This window comes from Papilio xuthus, unplaced genomic scaffold (genome assembly GCF_000836235.2).
Source record: "Papilio xuthus unplaced genomic scaffold, Pxut_1.1 DF826938.1, whole genome shotgun sequence".
In the NCBI taxonomy this organism is placed as follows: Eukaryota; Metazoa; Arthropoda; class Insecta; order Lepidoptera; family Papilionidae; genus Papilio; species Papilio xuthus.
The window spans coordinates 2342042-2366428 of record NW_013531711.1 but is presented as its reverse complement, the minus strand read 5'-3'; the positions used below and the strand labels follow the sequence as shown (position 1 = coordinate 2366428).

At 31.2% G+C, this 24387-nt stretch overlaps 1 protein-coding gene across 2 annotated transcripts in view; it reads left to right on the top strand.

Moving 5' to 3' along the window:
* The window catches only part of Aanat (arylalkylamine N-acetyltransferase), a 50709-nt gene that overhangs the window by 24844 nt on the left and 1478 nt on the right, over nucleotides 1–24387 (top strand). The window contains exons 1-4 of one of the 2 annotated variants that reach the window (XM_013317597.1): nucleotides 1821–2061; nucleotides 17498–17625; nucleotides 18334–18514; nucleotides 21801–22006. In XM_013317597.1, coding sequence (XP_013173051.1) covers nucleotides 1975–2061; nucleotides 17498–17625; nucleotides 18334–18514; nucleotides 21801–22006 — 602 coding nt within the window. In that variant the 5' untranslated portion in view covers nucleotides 1821–1974. Of the gene's footprint in view, nucleotides 1–1820; nucleotides 2062–17497; nucleotides 17626–18333; nucleotides 18515–21800; nucleotides 22007–24387 lie in introns of those variants that run through there. The other variant, XM_013317598.1, reaches the window with a different exon arrangement.

Below are 24387 nucleotides of genomic sequence, written 5' to 3'. Positions count from 1 at the left end.
CAATACATTAGCCATTTTTATAAATATTTTTTTTTGTTTTAGGCAAGAACCATATTCATTACTAGCACTTCTTTGAATAGATTAAGTGAAGCCACGATCCGAGCGTCTTTGGGACTTACTGAAATACGAAATTACATAATTAATGTCAGCAAGAAAGGAACATAATGTCGTGGTCTTGGAATTGCATTTTTTCCCATCATATTTTTTGTATTATAGAAAGGTTTTTTATATTCTTGGTTGGACTATATAACCGATAAAATTACTCATAACTCTCTCTATCCTGACACATTAAAATTGTTTTGTCAGTTGTTATCCGTTACTTATAAATTAAATCGTATCGTTTCGTTTTTGTTCATAATAATTAGTTAAGCGAGGTCATACGATTATATTGTGCCTAATAAAAATCACCTGTTTAATACGTGTATATAGACAATTGTACTGTTTAACGACTACTGAATAATAAAAAATATTAAAATCTTATTTTATAAATAAGATCCAAAAATAGCAAACCGTTTAAAAAAACTCACGAGTTTATTAAACGAACATGAATACACACTCACGAAAACCATTACGCGCCTTTTGGGTCAGTCGAGTAATAACAAGGAATGTGTACTTAGCAAAATTACGTCGCATCAAACTTTATTCTGAAGACACTGAAATGTTCATATAATGCCACAATAACCATTGGTTTTTGATATTAAAATCTGTGTGCAAAATTTATGCCATCCCTGTTTTTATCTTAGACAAAACAGAGATAACAATATATTTTAAACAGAGGTTATAGTGTCAGAAACCCACGGTAAGTTAAATACAAATAAACTAATTAATGTGTAAACAACATCCAAATGTATAACAACATCCAATAAACACTAAACATAAATTTTTAAAACATAATAATCAAAATTACTTACTTTTGTTTTCTTCTCGCCTTGGATCGTCTATCTTTCGCTTGGAGTTGAATCCAAACAGCACTGCAAATTAATATACATTCTGATATTGTATTTCGTTAACACATATGTACATATAACATTAAGGCGACTTTAGTAATTTCCTTTCTTTAACACTGTTTACAAAACACTCAAGGTGGTAGATAATACTAAGTAGGGTCACGTATTACCGTTTTATTATGCAGGTCAGGTTAAAGGCTATTTTACAGAAAAAACCGAATGCAACCATTCTACTCCTAAACGATTCATTAAAACGGTGCGATTTACTAAACACAATCAGATTTTAAAGCTTCATATGTTATTCAAACTTGGAAATAAACAATTTCGCGTGATTGATTATAATTTTTATAAACTTAAATAATTAATAAAAAAGTAAAATAATAATAATAACATTTCCTAGTTATTAACATTGGAGCGAACCATAAAAGCAAAAACAATTGAACAATGAAATAGACAGAAAAAATGAAACAATATTTCTTACCGGCCAGTTCACAAAAAAAATCATAGCACCTGTAAAATGAGCATTTTATTTTTTATTATAAAACTGACAATGCTCTAAAATTCATTCGCCTATTTTATTGTCTATGGTTACAAAATTTCAATAGGACAGAAAATTGCAATGATATGAGTTTATATCATAGCGAAAATTATCAATAGAAAGCAAATTCAGCTGAAATTTTTTATATATATTTTTCCTAAATGATTTGGCTTTTCATTATCTATAGTAAACATAATGTTACAATGATACTGGCTGAAAATATCACGACTAAAAAAAATAGGACAGAACCGCGAGTAGATGTATCAAATGAAAGGAAGCAGGAGCGAGGGGGCGCATTGTTCCATACAGCTTTTATATAAATGAAGCGAGCCATTTCGCAATCATTCCAAGTTGGATTCTCGCCGCGTCCTATCGGGGAGCGAGAGCCGCATCGGTTTCGCGCGCAAAAGTGACAGATCTTAAAGAATAGCGTAGTTTTATTTACATATTTAATTAATTATCAATTAATAATAAATTTACGCATTCAATATGGCTGTTACAAGTGCTAGAAGCATTGTGAATATCAAAGAGAAGGGACACTTCGAACCTGAAAATGCCAGGATTAATAAATATACGGTAAATATATTTTAATTTCTATTAATTTATCTCGACACATTTATAATTATGTAATATATTTGGCACTTTAATAATTAAATTATAAACATGAAAGAAAGAAAATCGCTGAAACACTAACCTAACCTAACCCACCATGATTTAAATAAATTCAAAACATACGAAATGTCAATGAACATTGCCGGCCCACTTAATTCAAAAACGTGAATGAACTCAAAATATAAACAACGTAGTCAGTAATTAAAGTTATAAATAGCTTTTGAATCTAATTTGAATTTTTAGTGCATAACATATATTTATCTATTTTTAAACTAACGCTGTAAAACGAGTTATTATAATATTTTTTTAAATGAGGGTGTTGTATAATTAAAAATACATACCGACATTTACATTTGATTAGAGAAATCTGTAAAACACTTTTGTGACGTTCAAGGGTAGGCTTAATTATTGTAGTGTTTTGTTTTGATTATTTTTATCGATACTAATTCAGTCGTAGTCATTTTAAAAAGTAGTCGAATTTATTAAACTTGTATTTAAATTAATTACTTGAATCATTGCGGTCTTAATCCCTTCTATTTTATCTATACAGGGAGGTCACGATTAACTAATACGTACGAAATGCAATGATATCCGTAAATGAAGTCAGACGCATAAATTGGTTACGCATTATAAATATCACATAATATGGCATCCAATCACAAACTTGCTAACAAAAAACTAACAATATCGTTCTTTCGCCGATATTATTTTGCAAAAATATTAAAAAAAAAACTCACAACAAGCCTTGACTTTGCTTAGCTTAGATACACGAATCTTCTCTTTGTAGTTTTAATTACTTTGAACTAGGTGTTGCCTGTGATTTTGTGAGCACAGATTAAAAAATTGTATGAGCTATACCCCGCACATATAAACTACTTTCCAGTAAAAAAAACCATTAAAATCTGTTCTGTCTTTTCTGACCGACAAACAGACATAGAAAAAATTGTTAAAATTGGATTATCGTTATAAACACCGCAACATAATGTCGCGAAATATATATATAATGTTACATACAGACACTTCAATTATATTAATTGTATAGATTTTTATAATTTGATACAAAAATAGATTAGATGTGAATATTTTTGAATATTATATTAAATACCGATAAATTCTCACATTATTTAAATCCACTTCTATCCTAAATCGTTTTTAAATCCTTGAAATATTTAAATTTACTTTTACCTACAAATTTTAACATACAACCAGGAAGGAATTGCACAGTTATGCTAATTATTATAAAATCAATGAATTGGAATTATAATACCGTTGTCAACTCATGTATGTCCCCACTGAGGTGTAAAAAAGGTACCCTAGTTTAGGGGTGACGGATCGTTACACACGCTGGTCCAGTGCGGGTTGTCTTCACACATATCTTTGAATTTCTTCCCAGATATGTGCAGGTTGCATTACGATGTTTTCCTTCGCCATAAGAATGTAGTAAAAATAGCTTTCTAAATATACGCTTCTAGTAAATTTCATGAAATATCCTAAACTGCGTAGAAGTTCATTTTAGGTTATGTATCGTGCGCAATAAATAAAAATTTAAAAAGTAATAAGTCTGATTTTATTTTACACTTATGACTAAATAATATGACTCATAAATTAACCATTCTTTTAGATTGTTCAATTGTATTGACATTGTTTATTTACTATCTATATTAATTAAGCAACTTTTACAAAAAAAAATCCGTGTCAGTGTTATTTTAAAAAGATATAAAAAAAATTGCAAAATGTAATTCATTTAGTAATCGTATAGGTAATTTCCTAGTACCTATGTTATTTCGTACGATACTATTTTTAGAATCTTTATATTATTGTAAACAAAATATAAAAATTTTTGAACTTTACAATTAATTAATTTAAAACGAAGTTAGGTTCAATATTATTCGTTTTCCAAATACGTTATTTCCACACCGTTTAATTTGAACAATAACTTGGTTTATACATACAATGTGCACGATATTTATTGCCGATTTCGATGCACTAATTCGGTTACATGAGACTATAAATATAATAATGCACGTATGGATGGATTGTGGGATATATGACATTCGTAAGAAATAGATTCATATATGATGGCTGATGGAGATGTTTGAAAGAGTTGTACATACTGTGCCGACTCCTCCGAAAGCAAAAGGAAAGGCTGAAAGCAAACTATAGTAGATATGTTGGCAGGTTCTAACTTCGCGCAAATCGCTACGCAGAACATAACTTTAGGTGTAGCGGGACGTAACGGGATGTAGGGGCACTACGCAGCGCGCCGATAACCATGTTACGTTAGATATTTGAAAAGAACTATACTTTTTAAATCAATTTTTTTATTGAGAATTGTGATGTCTTTGACTAATATTTCGCTAGTAGATGCATGCGATTTAAAATTCTTTTTTATACAAAATTAAAATACATTTCTAAAAACTGTTTATTCATATCCGAGTTTAATTAACATTCGTTAATATATCAAAGGCCAGTACTGAACTGGGATGGCATAGTTTGCAATTAACATTGCTCTGCGTATCGATGATGCAATGAGATGATTCAGCTCCCAAGATCACGTACTTACTATAAGTTAGGGACAGAATTATTATATTCATCCAAGGAACAACGACATAAGTACCAAACATAGGGAAATGACTTTTTAATAAATATGTTTACTAAAATTCACATTTCGAATGTCTATGCATGACATAAAATTGTTGACAGTAAAGTAATATATAATACATGAATATTTAAAATATCAACAGATTGATGGGGAATATTATATTCTCTTGGTCAAACTTTAAAAAACGTTTTTCTGAAAAATAGCTAAAACTTAATTACGCCATTGTTCTATTGGATGCAGGATATGCAAAACAGTATATAAAAATGTGTGCTTCTATGCGTTTCTGCAGTGTGATGATGCGTTAATATTTTGCAATAATTATAGACAAATACTATAGGCCACAATGACTAAGAATGTTCCAGTCCACCTAGGCCACCGTGGTTGATTAAGGCCCATCACAGACTTATGGTAGGCTTAAACTCCTCGTCGGGAACATCTGAGTTGTTCTCTATATGTCATTTATGGAACACAAATGCAGGTTAGCTTATCTTCATAAAGTAAACATAATTTTCAGAAAACAATTCATTTTAATGTAATCACGGAAAATTTTGGATGAAAACTGGCACACACCAGAACCTTGATAATCGCAAAGATAAAAAAATAAGATAATATTTAAATTTGTTTTAATTTATTATGAAGAGCCTAAATAAATTATATCTTTGGCGGTTTTAAATATAAATAAAAAAATTCATTTATTTTATAATTACAAAGATTTCAAAGTCAAATTGCTCAGTGCTTAAAGCTAAGATTTATGATCATACACCTAAGGCTAAATTATCAAATTGCATAATAAGTTGTTAAATTGTGATATATAAATTACAACCTGTCGCCCGCGACTCCGTCCGCAAGGAATTCAAAAAACTTAAATATTAGCCTTACATCCATCCATTCATACATCCAAATTATTGCATTTATAATATTAGTAAGAAGTAAAATAATTCTTAAGTCGGCAACCAATTATTTAGCGTACACATTTTTTTATCATGCGCTAAAGTACAAAAACAAATACGTATAAAGAGCTATTATTTCGATTTCTCATAGTAATTATTTCAACTCCCTTGGTGCCACAGCTTCTAGCGCCTTAGCGTGGTATAAAAAAGTTACATCAGCATACAAAAGTTACTTTCCATTGATAGTCCCTTCAAAATCAGTCCCGACGAAATAAACGCGGACTTGTAGACAGACAAACATCTTAGAAATGAATAACACAATTACATCATGTATACGAAATGCTATTTTTTTTATATTACATACAGACATTCCAATTTTAACTATATAGATATACTAGCGGACCCGACAGACGTTGTCCTGTCTACACGTCTTTAATTTAAATAAATTAATATGAAGTTAATATTTTATGAAAATTGTGAATCTAAACCATTCCCAGATCCTCTTGAACACACACAAAAATTCATCAAAATCGGTCCAGTCCTTTGAGAGAAGTTCAGTGACATACACACTCACATAAGAATTATATATATAAAGATATAAATTTTGACAGCGATCTTGAAATAAACATCTAAATGTGACATCGTATCAAATGCAATCCTACTCGGATAAATAAATTATTACTATTGTATCAATGTGATAGCAATCGACCTTATCAAATGGCGATTATTTCAACTATGCCCACTTCCACACAATGACCTCGGCGTAGGCAATCCTGTTCGTGACTTAACATACGTCTAAATATTTTATATAGATATCACTATAGTCTAGGATACGCTTAAGAGTTGTTAACCTAGAATAAAAATTATATATAGGACGTGGCACCGACCTAACCTAACAACAAACCTTACAATCTAACCTAACAACCCGGTTAGGTACATTACATCATTACAATTGGATTTTTTATAAGGATCCATTGTTTTTATCCGTATTCAAAGTTTGTAACGATAGTCTTACTGAAATTTACTTTGAAACTTATCACAAATGTCAAGCATAATATACAGCTGTTAGAATTATATTGCGCATTCCTCGTAATATTAAGAATAGTAACTAAGCCGGAGACCTCTCTATACTTGTAAAGTGCGGATTTTACCGACTGACCACATCGCCTAACCAGTCACGACCAACGTATAGCGCTTATTTAATTTAATGAAATAACAATAAAATTGCGTACGTAAAGACTTACAAACTTTTCTGACCCGGTGAGCTTTACTCTAAACAATGATAGCTCACTATCGCCCTTTGTCATTGTCAAAAAAGGTCACAAGTTCCCTGTACTGTAGCTTTATTATATTTTTTCTTTTTAATTTCCTATGTCTATGTAGGTTTTATATATTTTGTGATAGAACTGGCCGCGATAGCAACACCTCTCACCGGCTCAGATAAGGTTATCGCACTATATTAGAATTAAATATGCATTATTCGTAGCTATCGCAATAAGAATCCTCAGATGGTTATTTAACCATGCCCGTAGAGTAAATTTCAGTGACTACATAAACAGTATGGAAATTATAATAATTAAAACAATGTTAAGTACGTACGATAGTTAAAATCCTAACTTTTTAGTATTATCTATGTGTGTTTGTGTTAATATATAAACCATAATAACGAAATTAACACAAAATTGTCAGCTGCATAGCACGCTTAAAGGTACATTTAAGGTGCGCTCAATATTAAGTCGGCATGATAAAAAAAAACGCGATTATTTGGCAATTTAACAAAACATTATGATAAATATAAAAGTTAACAAAATGATACCTATTTTGAACGCATATTAAATAATTGCTCAATGCTTTTGTGGAACAGAAGTAAGTTATTATCTGCATGCAACTGTAATGCATTTAGTGCGTTCGTGTATTAAACTATATTGGTTAATTATTACAAAGGAATATTCCCAAATAATTTACGCACAAATTTAATTTATTACAATCAATTTGTAAAATAATTATACGAATGAAACCTATATATTTTGCTTTTTATTGAGCATATGTAACTAATATTATAAATGTGAAGGTTTTTATGTATGAACAGATGTTTGTTAGAAGGTATCTCCAAAACGCTTCATCGGATCGCGATGAAATTTGGCACAAATGTAAAACAAAGAATGCAAGATGAAGACATTGTTATGAAGACAGACATTATATTTTTTTTAATTTCGGAGTCGTGGGCAAAAGCTACTCTGATTTGGTCGACAGTATACGTTTTGAATAAGATAATATTATGGGCGTCACTATTTTTACACTCGTGGAAGCCTTCTTTTGAAAAATATGACTATAAAAAGATCTCACAGGAAGGAAAACTTAGGCCATAACCCTAGTTCTAGAACTTGTAAGGTAGTACAGGTAATTTATCAGTTTCCGTCTATTGTATTTTCAATCTACGACATGTTATAGCAAATCGTGTGAGATGTAGAAACCGGAAGTTGTTCGGGTTAACTTGGTTTCCGCATACTTAGTGACTAGTGTAGTTCTAAACACGACATAAATCATTATACATTTTACTAATAATTAGTTGAACAATTTTGTTATAAAAGTTTTAAGAACTAACACGGCTTTTTTTACTCAAGAATCAGTTTAATGTTATTATCATTGTCGTGGGATAAAGATAGTTCCGGGGTTTTCTAACGATCAGGAACAATGAAAAGACTAACTGACTTGTTATTATCCTTGCGCATATAATAGAAAAGATAAGGATAGTAGATAGCGACTGGAAGATTAATTTAAAATTAAATTTCAATGTTCTATGTATGTTACTATGAAAAATATTCGCACGGATCACCTAGTAACCTTACGTACGGAAATACTTGTCACAAATTGTTCACAAGTTAGATATAACAGTTTCTCATCATTCAAATAAAGAACAATGGCAAACAAAATAATAATAGTAACCAAACATAAACTTTTCCGTATAAAAAAAAATATAAACACGCAAACAGTTATCTCAAATCCGTGCCGATTGCACGGATCAATTAAACCCAGACGACGCGGCGGACAACCTTGTCAGCGTTCAATACCAAGGTCTATAGTTCGATAATAATCGCCTTTCACATATTAATGTTCAACTATCTATTAAATATCGTTTTTATTGTAATACAAATCAACTTACTTGTCACTTTATTAAACAAAACATTTTAAATACTCATATTTTTGGCAATGTAACTTACGGAATTATTTTAACAAGGACATAAAAACAAAAGAACGTGCATGCAAATAACTATTTATTAAATTTTACATTAATTTAATAATTTAGTTTATATTAATCATGTTAAACTAAGTTTTAAAAATGTATTTAAACTTATTATCTTACTAATATTATAAATGCGAATGTTAGGATGGATGTGAGAAGATATCTCCGAGACAGCTCAACGGATCTTGATGAAATTTGGCACAGATGTAGAACATAGTCTGAAAGAATACATAGCCTACTTATTTTTTTATTCCACACGGGCGGAATCGCGGGCGACAGCTAGTATGTACATAATACAGGTAAGGAAATTAAAATTGTGTATTACATTTATTGCATTGTTAACGACTCAAACAAAGTTATAATCGTGACATTTAATTGCGATACTGTTTCCTGAATAAGCGAATGTTAGTAGTGTAGTTAGAAAACGAACCACACTACCTTAGTTAACTTATGTATTAGAGGCGTGTAAACAGGTTATAGTTAAGTAACGCCTTTTTTGAAAACACGCCTCTAAAATTCAAAATTATGACCGTAAATGTTGCGACGTAACGGCGTTAATGGCCAAAGTACGGCCTTAAACGTTCAAACCAAAATAATGAAGATTGGAATTTTATAATCACATTTATAACGCCGATTTAAATTGAATTTACCGAGTTAACTGACATAATGAACTTTACAATTCTAACATAAAAATTAAATATTTTATTTCGTAATTACAAATTTATTTCTGCAGCTTTATCGTCATATTATAGACATAATATAAAACAAAGGAAAAAACAATACATTTATTATTTAATTACGCTTAATATATTAAATAAGATATACTGGTTTGCTTCAAATAATAATATTGTTTGACCTCTTTTTAAACGGTATTATAATTAATTTTAGTGTTGCATATTTTTTTTTTAAATATTAGCTGTTGTTGTCTTAAAAGTATTTATAATTACACTAGCTCTCGCACGTGACTCCGTCCGCGCGGTATTAAAAAAAATAATTAGTAACCTATGTGTTCTTTCAGATTATATTCTACATATATGCCAAATTTCAGAGATATCTTCAAACAAACATCCATCTAAACATTCTCATTTATAATATTAGTGAGGTTATAAGTAATTGTTATTTCTGTCTAGCTAGATTAATATGAATATTAACAACATACATTATATTTGCTAGGTCCGTTGCGATAGTCTATGACCCTAACTCTCAAGAGAAGGTCTAATCATAGAGATTGTCGCGACATTATAATCATGACATATCTATCGCACACGAGGCGTCACGGTCCTAATTCTTCACGAGCTGTTGCCCGTGACTTTGTTTACGGGTTATTTAAAAAAAACGAAGTCAGTAAATTATAATTCACGGAAGGCAAATTATTTTTGCTTATAACACGGCCTACATAACCTTCAATTAAAAGAGGCGTAACCTCAAAGCGAGAGGGGAGTATTTTTTAATTAAACTAATTAATGTAAACCTTACCGTACCTTTACTTTAAAGAATATATTAAAAACATGATTTCAACAGCTATTTTTAAAGGCAAAGAGTACTTAGTTTAAACTAGTAACTTTTTTATATTTTATTATTCACTAGCTGTCGCGCGCTACTCCGTCCGCGCGGTATAAAAAAGAACCTTAATTAGTAGCTTAGCTGTTCCTCCATATTATGATCTAAATCTATGCCAAATTTCATCGAAATCCATTCAGTCGTTCTGGAGATACTTTCAAACAAACATCCATCCATCCATCAATCTAAAATACGCATTTATAATATTAGTACAATAAATTATAGTAATTATTTGTCGTTATGAATAGGTTACATAAGTCTTCAGCAGTGAAAAAAAAAGATTTAAAATCTTACTAATATTATAAATACGAGAATCTAGATAAATAGATATATGTCTGGTACAAGATACCTCCGAATCTTGATGAAAATTGGCACAGATGTAGAACATATTAAAAACACAAAGGCTACTTATTAAATTTTATTTTAATACCGCGCGGGCGTGCGACATCTAGTAAACAATTAAGACATAAACTTACAACATAAGTGCAGACATCTAAATAAATTATTTGTATACATCAATTACGTGCATTTCATAACTATTTTTCTCTTTGTAATAGTGTCATGAACAATCAAACATTTGAGAAATATTTACTTGTATCATAATTCAATGTAAAAATATTGCACGCCATATTTAACGATATTATTATGACTTGGGACGACTAGCTAAGGAAAAAATTACCACATAAATATTAAACAGTAGACTATATATTAAATAACGAGGAATTAGAAATAGAAACCATTTAATAAATATAACCATATCAAAAATTATAACCTAGTTAACATATAAATTATGATTAAACCAGTTAAATTGTAAAAACTATTTGACAGTGAAGGAAATGATAAATTATATCATTACGTACACATAACTTATTTTAAAGGCTAACGTTAAAAACTAATTTAAATTAATAAGTACGCATTTTGTGAAGTCACAGTACAGAGTCTGTATTGCAATTTAGGATATTAAAAAGCTTGTACTCAACTTTAAAGATATTCTTCTGGAGGCTGATTTTAAAATTTCATTAACCGTAGGTTTCGGAAACCATAATCTCTGTACAAAACATATCGACGTCCCTATCTGTGACACAACGGAGATCCGGCAAAATTTGAAGGCAGACAACGCATCTGCAGTTCCTCTGGGATTTCCGTATTCCGTACGTCTATGGGTGTAGTTGATCACCTCGGTGTTCTCGCAGCTCGTTTGCTACCTTCATTTATAAAAAAAATATCAATATGTTTTAAACAGGGGTTTTGGTCCCAGAAACCCACTGTAATATAATTTCCTAAACAAACTGCTTTTATAGTAGGTAAATAGGTAGGTTTAACAAATACACAACAATAAAAAGTAAACAAAAATATTGAAACAAGAACAAAGGTAATCCGAGCAAACAAAGTTTCATCCCGGACGCCAGCTAGGCGAGATCAATACGTACAGACGGCGCCACTCAAATTGGTTGTTTCCATTTTATGTACTGATTTATGGGGAGGGAAAATATCGTCAGGAAAATTACACGCCTCAAATATAAAGGAGGAAGGGAACATCGGGTCTGGGGTGTTATATTGTCAAGGACAACGGGGTGTGTTTTTGTTGTTGACAAGGGTAAATTTCTATCAAAATACCTAAGTATCTATTTTGTTTTCACACAATATTACCATGGTTTGAAATTTAAAAAAAATTACGCTATGAATTATTATACTTACACTATAGACAATTTACTATTTCATAATTATAGTTGAATAGCTGTAGCTCGCTACTTTCTCCGTGAGCAATTTAAAAAAATAGTTAGTAGCCTATGTGTTTTACTAGGCTATGTTCTATATCTATGCCAAATTCCAGCGAGATCGATGCATTTTAAAAAAGGAATATTTACTCAAGATTTACCATATACCAATAATATGATGGCTACAGACTTTACCATTTAAAAATTACACTCCAAATTTCTTTGAATTATATAATTAAATCGATAAGTGAAACGGAAGTAGGTTAACTTAAACGTAACTTATTAAGGAAAACATTAATCGATGTTTCAACCAGAATAAATTCAATTAATTTTATGATCCTTGTACTACTTTTTGACATATAACTTAAGTAATGCTAATTTTAATAAATAGTGTAATATATAAACTTCAACTTATTCATATATCGTCTTATGCAAATCGATACAAAATATATTTTTAAATTGTCTAGATCGGTAAATACCTGGCACTTGAGTTGGCACGTCACGTAGTAATGTTCTCGTTACTGAGACGTGCCAACTCAGATATCTATTCAACAGATGAAGGCATCTGCTTTTAAAATTCATGCACTCACCATATTCTCAGGGTTGTAATACAGAATTTGTACAAACAGGAATAACGAATTAAATTTTAAAAATTAATTTTGTATGTCGTAACATAACTATTTAAGGAAACGTTAACAAATATTTACAAATATAAAAATTAAATAACATCAAATAAATCGCTAATAAATTAATCACACTGGATTTTGTTTAAATCATAGTCATAACTTCAATGTCGACATAAAAACTAGTATCCGTTTATAATCCGGATATAATTCGTTACCGTAAATATAAATCGTTTATTTATTATCCGTGTTATCTGACTATTAAATAAATCGCAAATTTATTCCCCTTAAATGGATATCAATAGCGATTTACATATGTCAACACATTTATAACTATACTACATTTGTAATCATAGTATTTAAATGTCATCGGTCGATAGTAAATGCCGCTCGTTTGTAATTTACCTAAGCAAATTCTAAAGACTCGACAGATTGTATATCGGATGAATTCACAAAGCGACGTTCACATTATTCTGTGACATAAATAAGATTACATTCGATAACGCCAGAAGTCTAGTCTTGAATGCAACATTAAACCGGTTTATCTTCAATCTAATAACTTAGAAACACGACAAGAATTGATGTATTAATCGTGTTATACGTCAAAACTCATTAATATCTTTTCCATAGATTGCAGTTAATTGAAATATACATGTACGTAATCCGGATTTAAATATACAAATGATAATTAAACAAAATGTATTTTAATGCATACATTTTGTTTAAAAATTCTATAAAAGTAATATCAAATATTTCTAACATTTTGTTGCACAAAACTGTAATCTGCATGAAAACTTTTAGCGCGAGCATGCAATTAGTTCCGGTCGTCGAGTTTGCTGACAAATATTCGTACGATATTCAGATGTTTTTCCCAGTTTTCATAAAACCTTATTTATAAAGCCTTGAATTTCAGCGAAGTATTAATAAAGAAGTTATTCAAAATTAAATTGAAATCAAACGTTAATCAAAAGGCGCTACGCTATACTTATTTAATTAAATATTAAAATCCTAAGTTTAGCTACCTTTAGCTAATAATTTAATAGCATTCCGTTCATAATGTAAACATAAGAATTCCGCAAATCGGTTTTGTTACGGTCAAAATATACTACCGTAAAACATTTGTCTCCGTTATTCTCATATTGAACGAAAAGGACAGCAATATTTTTATACAAATGTCTTAACAGTGTGAACCCGGTTACAATTGAATGAACATTGTTTATGACGTATTAAATGTAAACATTCTAGAACGGCCGGCATCTCATAATCCGGCGTACGTGTGCACTCGAGCGACCTTTTTAATGTTCATTTAAACGTGCTACTGAATTTATTTAATTTAATTTATTCCACGCGCTTACGTTCACCATAATTAACATATTAACTTTATTAATAGACGGTTTATTTTAGATGGGTAGACAGAATTAGTTATTAAATTTATTTGACACCATACTTTGAAAAAATGTATATGCATTTTTAACTTTACTTAAATAAATGTAACGTTCAGAAAAATTATAGTTAGGTTCCAAACAAGATTTGGTAAAATCATTTACTACTAAATTTAGTCGCGTAAATTTTGAAAAATCAATAATTCCGAAAAATGGCGGCAGTAATCGATTTACTCTTGGAATCGATATGTCGAATGTAATCGAGATACTTCCAATTATGATAGCAAAAGATAGAGAATGAAACATATAATTTAAATTTAGGTATTAATTTAAATTATCTCGTATGTTTGTAGTTTATTTAGGTGCTGTAAAGTGAAAGGAATGTATAGTCTAGATGCATTAATTACGCTGTCAAATGATAATTATGCACTTTGAACATATCGATATATTTTAATCGAGTATAAAATTTAAAAGGACACATAAACCTACTCATTACAATTGCTATTTTTTACGAGTAATTACAATTTACTGAATGAATAATTACATGTATTAATTGTGCACTTTCGAATTATATTAACACTGGCTGCAGTCAACGACTTTTGTCACTGCGGTATTTAAAAAAAAACACTAACGTTACTCTCACATACATTAGTTATATTCCAGTAAGTCTCATCAAAATTGGCCCGGCCGTCACCGAGACCCGGAATATATGCTGATTTGACAGACGTCCATAAATTCATGTTCGCAAAAATGTTTTTTTTCCAAAAATGAATACTAAATAATTAGATAATTGATAAAAATATTTACATTTTTTCCTTTTAATATTTCAGTTATATATATTACTTACTGGTGCAAAGTCTTAGGAGTTAAAGCTTTACAGACTATTCAATAAATTAAAAAAAAAACGTTAAAATGGCGGCAAAAAAACCAACGATTTTACTTACTGTCACACTCAAAAACGTATTACAATTACTAAGACCGCCCTTAGGTTTCCCGTACTAAATCTGCAGTACGAGTCTCTTCTATTTTTTACGATTAAACGGCTGCAGCAGGTTATTTTTTTTAAATATATAGGATATACGGTATGGTAACCAAGGCAACGTAACCGGATATAGTGGAGGCGGAACAAATAATATGTGTACCTGGAACGAACCGAGGCTATGTCTAATACACGAATAGATAGGATCATGACTAACACATCCGTGCTTACTCCAGCTTGTGTCATAAATAATGTATCAATCAACCTTGCAGACATCATGACCCTATCTTATAACCTTACTAGTTGTCGCCCGCAACTCCGTCCGCGCGGAATTAAAAAAACACCAATTAGTTGCCTATGTGTTCTTCCAAGCATGTTCTACATCTATGTTAAATTTCAGCGAGATCCGTACAGCTGTTTTGGAGATACCTTGAATCAAACACCCATCCATCCAAACATGCGCATTTATATTAGTAAGATATCTTAAGGCAGAGTTCGTGTGTTCTTAATTAATTCAATGGATTGTTTATAGACCAACACAAATTAATTCATCCCAACAAAGCGATTCAAAACAATTTGTCAATGTTAGTTATTTCGTAGCAACCCTGAGCTTTGAAACTATCGATACTAATTACGCGTTGTTTCTTGTTTTATAACAAAAGAATGTTTACCTTAACCAAAAATAGATAGGTTTTTTCGTAAATATTTTCAGTTCAGTTTAAACTTGCAAGTGTAAATTTTACAACAGATATTTTACATTTTCTCTGGATATTTTTATAGTACACACTTATAACACTGCTAGCTATACACATTACGAAAAGAACAATAGTGAGGCATTTAGTGTGTACAATTCCTTACAGAAGTGGGCTTAGGACAGTGTTAAGTTATTCAAGGCAACAAAACCGGACTCTACCAACGGTATAACAAAGCCCACTTGAAACACTACAAAGTTTTGCTAACAAGATAGTCTATTGTGATAATTATTACATCCAACCTTACTTGTTAAGGTTATTTTTGTAAAAAAAATTCTTTTCTTTTATATAAAATAATTTCGTCATATCTAAACAAATCTTTACATATATCGATTTCTTTTTATATAACATAGCGGACCCTACATACGTTGTCCTGTCTATACGTCTTTAACTTGAATAAATTAATATGAAGTTAATATTTGATGAAAATTGTGAATCTAAACCATTCCCAGATCCCCTTGAACACATACAAAAAATTTCATCAAAATCGGTCCAGTCGTTTGAGAGAAGTTCAGTGACATACACACGCACAGAAGTATTATATATAAAGATGTACTTAATGCACAAAAACTAAAAACAAAATTCTTAGTTAAATATATTTGTTAATTTTTTTATCTGAATAATAGATAACATTAATTAATACAAAAAAATGTTAATTAATTTTTATTAATAGAATAATAAATAGGCTAATTCCTTATTAGATTAAATTAAAATTTATAATATGTATCTAGATTTATTTTTATGATCTTTGTTGTAGATTGATGTTAAATAATTTAGTACAAAGATTATAAAATTAATTACGACCTCCTTGACTTTATAATTTTATTATCTGTTGTGATTAATTTAAGATCTTTGTTTCTCGGGAATCAATAGAACAATATAAGATTCCAATACTGAATCTACACTAAGCACACCTCTTACTGTCCATTTAATGACGATTTGATATTAATTTAAATGTTGACATAAACCGTGACCCTAAATGACAATATTCAATGACGTCACAGTTTGTCAATTGTTTAGTAGAATCTCTGGTGTCATATTGCACTATGACTACTGCGCTACATACATTGAATCATCTTATGACACCATCCAATAAGAAAACATACTGTATGCAATCAACACGGCTTAGTGAGGGTCAGGTCAAGCGTGATCGTTAGAAATAAGTCGCAGTAGATGAAGAGTTTTAGAGTGTAGATGGCGCAGTAGTTAAGGGCTTAGACAGACTGAACAGAAATTTATATGCCCAGGTTTGATCCCCACCATGTCACACATTTTTCCGGCGTTCTTACCATGTAGGAAAACATCGTGATGCAACCTGTACATATCTACAATGAAATTCAAAGATATATATGAAGTCTGCCAACCAACACTGGGCCAGCATAGTTCACTAAGGCCAAGTCAACCCTAACTTGGATAGGCTCCGTGCCCATAGGTCAATAAGATAAATATATGAATTGGCGAAAGACAAACATTTTTAGATTAAGCCTTGTTTTGTTGTTGCAAGCAACGGTTATGGACAATGGACACATTCATATCTTTACTCGTATTTCACTGATGTGGACGATGTAAGTCCCTTAAATTCCTACACAAGAAGAAATTTATGGTGCATTGTTAGTGATAACATCATTTATCGTTGCCGTATTTTTTCAGTTGGCGGACAAGCTGCCGGCCCAGCTGTCGGAGCTGGAGCTGCGCCCGCGGACGATGGCCAAGCCCTCCTACACGCTCTGCCGGCTCAGTCCTGACGACAAGGATGCCGTGATCGACTTCCTCAGAAGGTATCACAAAGTTTTTGTAACAGCTTGTAGATGTTGTTGGAACCTTCGATGGAACAGTGGAACCATGCAGATATTATTGACATGATTGTTTATTATAAAGTACGTATAAAGTACACAAAAAATGTACGTATCATAATGTAAGGGATGTATTTTCCTAAGTAATCAAAATTCCTACCAATTCTTGCTTTAAAATGGAAAATATGTAATTCATTATTTTAATGTTTAAAGCGTGAAGTAAACATGGAGATATTAATAACACAATCAACAAGTTCTAAACGCTTAGAAACTTCGAAGCAGTTCTATTTCGCAGTAAATTATTTGGAACGGATTGAGAAACAGAAGCTAGTTTTTGTTACGATAAAGAATTCGATTTAGTTAAACGAACGCATTGAAGCGAGTAGACGACCAGGTCGTTCAACTAATGATAAACCTAACCAATTATAATTTAACAAGCTTAGTAATGTCATACTTAAGAATATCCAAGATTTATGTTAAACAAACTCTATACAAAAATTGTGCACAGACATAGTCCTCGAAAGACAAAGACGAATTTCGCAACGAATTATTTTAAAACTACGTAGCTACAATTTTTCTGCGTAGTTCACAATTATAAATACTTTTACTCCATTTTTTTGTTTTTAATTAATAATGCAAAATGTAGAGAGTGCTTGGATAACTTAATAAAATATGATTTTACTTGTGTAATAGATTCTTCTTCCGCGACGAACCCCTGAACCAGACAATAAATCTCCTGGAGACTCCAGAATCTAGATGTTTGGAGCTGGAAGATTACGCCGTGAGTACACTGCACGAGGGCGTGTCAGTCGCGGCTGTTGACGACAACGGAGACTTTGTGGGAATCGTTATTAACGGAACAGTTAGGAGAGAGGTAAGAATATTACAGATTACTTTTATTTTTTTAATCTTTGGTAGACAATTAGATCGAGAAAGGAAAAAGACCTTCTTAAAATATCAGCGATACGACTTCTAGTTTTGAAATCAAAATTTTGAATGAATTCTTTCTTCTTTTGTTGTCAATTTTATGCCTTACATCAATTTTATGGAATTTGTAACTTCCATGTCATCATTATTTTTATCTACCTGACAATATACATTGAAGGTATCGAGACTTAAATTCATTGTTTACTCAAAATCAACGAGTCATAATTCGAGTTGAAGTAAGGCTAATTGTTTATTTCGATCCGGCCACGTGCGGTGGCGACATTGTGAAATGAAACACGTCGTGAAACTGAATGAACACGTGCGCACTGAATGTGTAGACACGTTTGGTATGGAGGGTTAATATGGCTGTGCGCTGTTGGTCCTTTGAGCACGTGTCTTTTATATTAACTTTTATTTTTAATAATATTGTGCAAACAAAAATCATAATATGACATTTAATTTTGTGATACAACAACATTTACGTACAAACCTTGAATTTCAAAACTATTCCCAAATCTCACGTTTAAGTAGTGGCTCTCATCGTCTTGATACGTCACGTTAAAGGCAATAATCTAATAAAAGAAGTCCCAAAAGGGTCCAGATCGTTCAGAGAAGTTCGTTCGGAAGTGTATGATGTCGGAACATAAAATTCGGGGTTGACAAGTTGAAGGCGAAAGCAGCAGAGGTTCGTAGAAAACGTGTACAAGAGAAATTGGTAATCTCCACTCTAGTACTTATGGACACGGATTGCGAAATATGAGGTCGTGACAAAGAACAATAAATACATTTTATAAGGTAACGTTTCAGCGTTCAGAACACCAATGAACACCTGCGCGGAAGTTGCGATTTAAAATTATATTTATTATTCGATCCGCGTCGGGGGCGGCTTTGTTACAACTAAGGTCATGAAGTTTCTTTACCTAGAAGGACTTCTAAGTTCGCAATATAGAATTCTATCGAATCTTTTTCAAGCCATCCGAAGAAAAGAGTTACTCTTAACGGATCCGATAAGAGATTTAACTGTTTTAGTTTAGTATTTTTGACCAGTATTTTAGTTCAAAACTAAAATGAAAAGTGGAAATATGCACAAAGAATATAATTACAATTCTATGAAACTTACTATAACTTTAATGATTCAATTAGAATTATATTCAATAAAACTAAAGTATAGAGCAGAGCATTGGTAACAGTAAAATGGTTAACATATTAAGATAGAATTCTAAGAAAACATTTAACTTTATTAAAATTATTTACAATAAATGAAACTTAAATGCATATATAATAACAAAAGTATTTCTACCTAAGAAATAATTAAAAAATAATAACTTACTTAGTTAAAGTACACATAAACATATACTTTACCTTACTCCCCAAGTTATGATTTCTATAATAAAGCTATTTCTAATATTATATACAATTATTCAATTATTAGAAACTCGCCCAGGCTTAGCAAAGCTAGGTTTTAGCTTCGCTTATATTATTAAATAAATAAAAGCCTTATTTTCCAGCAAACTGAAAAGTTTCTGATTGGTTTAAGTTTTTTAAAACACGTTCAGTAGTTTTATATTTTATCTCGAACAACCAAATGTAAAGATTATGGAATACAGACCGAGCTGTCGTGTGTCAGAATTCCACCATACTAATGTCGTGAACCTAACATAAGCATCAAGCTTATTCGTTTACTAACATATAAGTTATCAACTTATTTTAAAATTAATATTATATTAAATATAATATTATTATAGATCAATGTATCCTATATCATCGCATAATAAGGAAGTGTCAAACTGTTAATTATTTTTTTCAACAATATACAAGAATAGATATTATAATTACGCCGCTGAATTACCAAGGCAATATAAAAAAGATTATAAATAATTTAAAAAAGATTATTTAATTATTTTGTGATAAATATAACTTTGTTCTTGTTAAATTTTAAAAATTTTGAAAAAATTACGTATTTTTGCTTTTTTATTTTTTTTCTAATTATGTTTATTTTTAATTCATTAAGAAACATAAATGGCTTGGACTAAAAAAAAGATTTTTGATTTTAAATTATATGGCACTATAAGTAAATAAATATTACTCTAGCTGAATTTAACAATTTAGTTTACTTCTGTTCCCTTTGATTCTATCCAATATATTTGTAATTACTACTTAAGTTATAATATTAAAAACTAAATAAGTAACTTATTTCTATTCGAAAAGAAACAGCAATAACTCTTAGAAAAATATTTTTCTACCACATTTTTCGTGAAAGGAAAATAATAAACGAGCACAAACTAATTCCCTTAAAAAGTTCCAAGTTTGCGACAGATGACAGAAAACCGATAAAAGGTTGCCTAGCAACGGAGCCTCAGGGGAAACCTGGGGACAATCCCCCACCTCTACGTCCCCGGTGTTATACAAGACCTCGTTGTTGTCAGAACCTTTACAAATTGAATTCTCTTTCAACATAACTTTCAATTACAAATTATTTTCATAGAGTTATTAAATTTATAATAATGTATATTATTCTTCACATTTATTGTATTGCCTTTTTAAATTATATAGTCGGGGTCTACACGATGTTTTATTAAAAATATAACTTAAAGATTCATTTATCATCTTTGCATTGAACTTGTTTCGTTACGATAGCCTAATTATCGTTAACTTAATCCAAGTTAACTTCTAGGACAGAGATGATGAATGAGATAAAAAAATTTATGGTTACTCGAGTAAATCACTTAATATAGATCACTTCTAGAATATTCTAGGGAATGTTCTAGTATTAATTGCCGAACCGTTACGTATATGATTAACAAGTAAAAGTGTACTACGCTCCTAAAAATCCGCTTCGTCGACTCTCGTTCAAAAAACAAATATGTGTTGGTTCCATCTAATCTAGATGGAAATAAGAACGTTATTCAATTCTCTGATATTTTTATTTCCAATGAAGTGACGATCCCATAAATAACAACATAGCGGAGATAAGCCTCGTTAAATTTGGATTTGATTAAGGTTGCGGGTCTGATGAGCAGGATAGGGGGATATCTTTGTTCCCCTAACTTTGCCACAGGCGCGCGAGGCACTTTGTTGCATTTTCAGTTGGCAAGAGTCCGACATATCTGCTTTAAATACCGACATAAAGGGGACCAATCTTTGTGGCTTTTTTGGGGGGAAGCCTACTTTCTATGAACTATTAACGTACATTTAAATAAGAATACTTATAAACAATTTATATCCACCCGCAGGAAGTCGACTACACAGACAAATCGGATGAGTGTCCGCACCCCAAGTTCAAGCGCATCCTCAAGCTGTTGTGCCACCTGGACAGAGAAGCTCGCATCTGGGACAAGCTGCCGCAGGAGTGCCATACTGTGATGGAGGTTCGGATAGCCTCTACGCACTCCGAGTGGCGGGGGCGTGGACTTATGAGAGTGCTCTGCGAGGAATCTGAGTAAGTTAAAAACTCGCCTTTTCCAATCCGATGAAAAAAAGTTACATCTCTAAATAGATTTCGTAAGAGTCGTAACTTTTGATAGGTCAATGTAATAATGTAGTTGAATATCCTGTTATTTAAACTTGTATCATTAACAAAAAAAAATAATAAGAAGCAAACACGTTATTTTAAATTAAATATAAGTTTATAAACAAGGATACCGTTTGCTGTATTAAGTAAACTTTATAATTGCAAAAAGATTTAAACATTATATTATTTTAGCTATCAACAATAGAACAGCTTTTTTATAACCTTAAAAAGATAAATTGAGTTGAGTTTATATGACAAAAATGTCCGTTTAAAAATTATTCTTATCTCTGTTTTGTTTAAAATAAAGAAAGAGATGACGATATGTTTCATACAGAGATTTTAGACTCAGAAACTCACTTTAAGTCATTTGTTTACAAAATGTTTATTTGTAATAATCCACAAGGTGAACTTATTGTGTAATTTTATAACTTTAAGTACAAAAAAAATCTGTAACATGTTAGTTTATCCTTGACATTAAATTAACACTTTTATGGTAAACAATTACTTGAGCCGTATCTTAATAATATTGCGCTTAAGTTATAATTAAATGGCTGCCTACAATTGTGAATTATGACGAATTACATCTTGTTATAAAATTAAAACGGACAAACAATGTACTTTAATAGCTTCAATAGTAATTTTATTGTGATTTATTCAATTCTTTTCGCTTCGATCCGCTTATTATGTTCAGGAATTTATCATAGTATTTTATTGTTCCGCGTTAGGTTATGGTCAAAACACATTAATATGTATAGCTTTGTTGCTATAGCACTTTAACAACTCATATCAATTGCATTCTTGTCATATCAACGATATTGTCATTCCTTTCATTCTCTTTGAATAAAAAAGAGATAACAATAATATTTTTATACAGGTGTGCCAATCTAATTTTATAAAGATTGTGACATTGGACAAACTGGTTAATTGGTAAAAAAAATTACTTTTACCCACGATTAAATTCAATTTTATATTCACTTTTACTAAATCACGAGGTAATTATTAATAATGAAACACATATACTTGTCATAGATCCCGCCAAGAGCACCTTCTCTAGAGATACGTAAATTATAAAAACTACTATAAGATGCCTACAATTCGTATAGATAACTCAAAAACTACTTGGGACTATTTCATTAAAATATTGGACCACTCGACAAGTGTCCCTTTTGGAATAAAAATATGACTATCATCTTAACTACGCCCTTGAATATTGTCAATCAGTTTTATAAGCTGACTTGACAGTCAGCAGACTGTACTGACGTAGCAGGTCGGCGACGCATCTGCGGTTCCTCTGGTATTGCTCATGTCCATGGGCGTCGTCGAACACCTCGGTATTCCCGCTGTCCGTTTATTCCCTCTGTAATAAAAAAAATATTAAATATTATAGTACGATTGTTTTTAATGATAACCAATTGAAATTGAATGAAGGAATACAATAATTAACTATGCCAACAAAACCAGATTTTAAACGCTACAATTTAGTTAATCGTAAATCGATAAATGTTAACTGCATTAATTGTTATCGTTTTCGAAAGGATTAACAGTATAATTAAATTATGTCATGGACAATTTCTTTAATACTGCTTGTCCTGTTAAGGTTAACTACGACGAGTATTTTTATTTACTAGACTAGCAATCGTCCGCGACTTGATCGGCGCAAAAAAAATGCCTATCATATGCCCGCATGCATCACCTACTTTCGTGTAAAAGTTCCGCCAAAATTATAGTACTCCAGCCTTGTGGACAGACAGATAGACAGACAATTATTTTACATAATAGGTTTTTCGTTATAAGCAACGAAAATACATGATGTTAACGATTTTTTTCAATAATATAAACAAACATTCCAATTGTGGTAATTGCATAGATGATGTCAACGGCGAGCCAAAGTCAAAATGTCAAAAAACATAGCGCGAGCCAAAAGTTTCCTTAAACCTGATATACATGTTTTTTTTTGATTTTGCAGAATTCTCAAGCGTTCTCAAAACATACCAAAGATTCATCACAAATGTTGATTTGTGAACGCATCAATGTAATTAAATAATTTCTATAATTGCTTTAACTAGAAGCATGCAAGCAACTGTCAACTAACTGATTAGGCCATAGTCAACCACGCTGGCCAATTGCGGGTTGGTTGTCTTCACACATATCTTTGAATTTCTCCTCAGATATGTGCAGGTTGTATCACGATGTTTTCCTTTACCGTACGAACGTCGGATAAATGTAGATATGTAAATCGGAAATCGAAAAACACATTGGTACATGGCGGGATTCGAACCCAGGACCTGCAGATTGCAAGTCAAGTGCTT